At 31.5% G+C, this 2444-nt stretch overlaps 1 protein-coding gene across 1 annotated transcript; it reads right to left on the bottom strand.

Annotated features, from left to right (window-relative positions):
• Positions 1–1295: 1295 nt before the first annotated feature.
• On the bottom strand, positions 1296–2170 carry LOC117100072 (E3 ubiquitin-protein ligase rnf213-alpha-like; the record flags this gene model as incomplete). The annotated part of the gene is given in 2 exon segments (XM_033239621.1): positions 1296–1458; positions 2057–2170. Coding segments are annotated over 2 exon segments (165 nt in total), but the record flags the coding sequence as incomplete, so codon positions are not given.
• Between the last annotated feature and the right edge of the window lie 274 nt (positions 2171–2444).

The following is a 2444-nucleotide window of genomic DNA, read 5'->3' on the forward strand; positions in this document are numbered from 1 at the left end:
TTATCAAGAACGTACACGATCTATGCCCTGGGCTAAGCTTAGCTTGCTGTCGTCACTCTGCTACGTATACTACACTGCAACCGCATAACAAAACAAGCGACCCACGTGGTGCATTCTTAAATATTACACACATTATTTAATTGTATTAGACGATAACACGATATCATTGATTAAACGATCTAACTAGGCCTACCCTTGCATCTCAGTAATACTGAACTAGGCCTAGCTTCGGCCCTCATGTTTTTGTGGAAAGCTAGATAGTCGTTATGTACCCGACAGTCGGCTGCCTTTATATTTTCACCTGTTTTCAGTTTGCATTCAAAGGGTACATTGCTGCACAGCCAACTGTCAGGGATATAGTACCTTCATATGACTACTCATACGTATACAACAGAAAAAAACGTCTCTTGGACTAAGTGAAAAATGGAGATCTAAATGAAGAAACAATGTATTTCAGCAAGTATTCAAACATTTTAGTTTTATTTTAGGCCTTCTTCAAAATACCTATGCCTACAGCAGATGGTTTTTTTGCCGTAAAAATATAATAGTTTCATCCATGCCGACTTTCCGGTCCTGACTGAACTCTGCAGAAACTTCACATCGATCTTCGCATCGCGATGTAAAACAAAATGTCGGAAAACTTTTCTTTGACGCATGCGCATTTGCATAAATGTCTACACACACATACACACTACACACAATAAAAAACATAGGAAATAGCAAGAGTGATTACAATAGTTCCTATTGCATTACATGCATAGGAACTAAAAAGGCATATTTTAATGAGATTAAAGATTTGGGAAATGGTAGGAGGTTTTTGCTGAAGGTGGGCATGAAGGTCTGAGTGGGGATTCTGGCGATAGAGTGGACGAATGCTGACAAAATATAGTGATATGTGTCATTTTTGTTGCTTGGCAAATTTTCAGTGGGGCTGGGGAAGAGAGCGAAGCCAATACCCTAACTCTGGCTAGGACTGTATGTAAAAATTGTGTGTCAGTTTTAAGCCACATTTTCAACAATTGTTAGACAACTATATAAATATTTAATGCTGTCCAGCAATTTAAACGTTTTTTCTTATTTATCTTATTTTATATTATCATTAATTATTTAATAATTTTTTACACAATATTTTAGTATTTACTAAATTGTCTCAAATTTGTAGATTATTATATATATATATATATATAGAAATATGTATATATATGTATATATTATGTGTATGTATATATATATATATATATATATATATATATGTATATTTATATTCTAGATGTGTATAAGAGACAATTTCTAACCTGTGGCCCATGTTGGCATTCTGTTCCTAGTAGCATGCTAGCGTGCAACAAGAAGCGGACGATGGCCGTTTCCATGCAATTCATTGTTCTTTCACACACTATCTGGTTGCCATGTTGCCACTGTGGGTTTCCGAGTACATGACCTGTGGATGTTGTGTCAACCCTGTGTAAAATTTTAAAAAAATAGAAACCCTACACATTAAAAAAATTAAATAATACCTTTATTTATAAATTTTTTATTCTTTCATGAGGAATTAAATGAGTTTTGGTTAAGCACATCTTTTGATGACAGTTTTTCTAACTTTTGCTTTTCCTCGGCACCCCTGTCCAACTTTTCTGTTTTTGTCGAAAGATTGAAAATAAAAAATAAATAAAAAATAAATAAATGAGGAACTTAATTTCAAAAATTATCTTTACGATTTCTTCAGTATTTTGCATGGGGCAATACTTTGACACTTATAACAACCAAATTTATTTGTTATATATTACTTGTACTTTGACAGCATGTTTAATATTATGATCGTTAAATACAATTTTTAATTTACAAAGAAAATTAAGAAGAAAAATTATCTTTTCTCTACATTTATTAGAATATAGAAATAATTTTAATCCATCATTTAATAAATTTTAAGTCCTATGGAACATCAAACTGGTAGCCTACAACAAATGAAAGTATTCTTGTTCTAAATTTAGATTTCAAAATGTGTGAATATTTATGTTGTGTATGTTGAGCAATAATGAATAAACAAAATTTCGAATACATGTTTGCAAGTTTGTTTCCTTCTTGTAATTGATTATTTCCTCCCTTTTTCCCTCCAATTGGCAAATTACATTCTGGACACTGTCCTGCTTCATTTGGTTTACCACACTGTAAAATAAATAAATACATACAGCAAATATAAATAAATAAATTTAAATAAATAATAATGATAATAATAAATTATTATTATTATTATAAATTATTATTACTAATCAAAGAACTTATAAACACAAGATAGTGTTCTCGGCGATATCCGCGTGCAAATTTTGTAATAACGCAGTGTACGACGCCCTCTTGCAAAAATGAAAACTTTCGAAATTTGACTGCTTTGAATTTACTTTACGCGCAACAATTAGAAGTGTCAATTTACAATTAAGAAACAATTAAGG

This window comes from Anneissia japonica, unplaced genomic scaffold (assembly GCF_011630105.1).
Source record: "Anneissia japonica isolate Jap-2015-1 unplaced genomic scaffold, ASM1163010v1 scaffold21116_len9637_cov118, whole genome shotgun sequence".
Lineage (NCBI taxonomy): Eukaryota > Metazoa > Echinodermata > Crinoidea > Comatulida > Comatulidae > Anneissia > Anneissia japonica.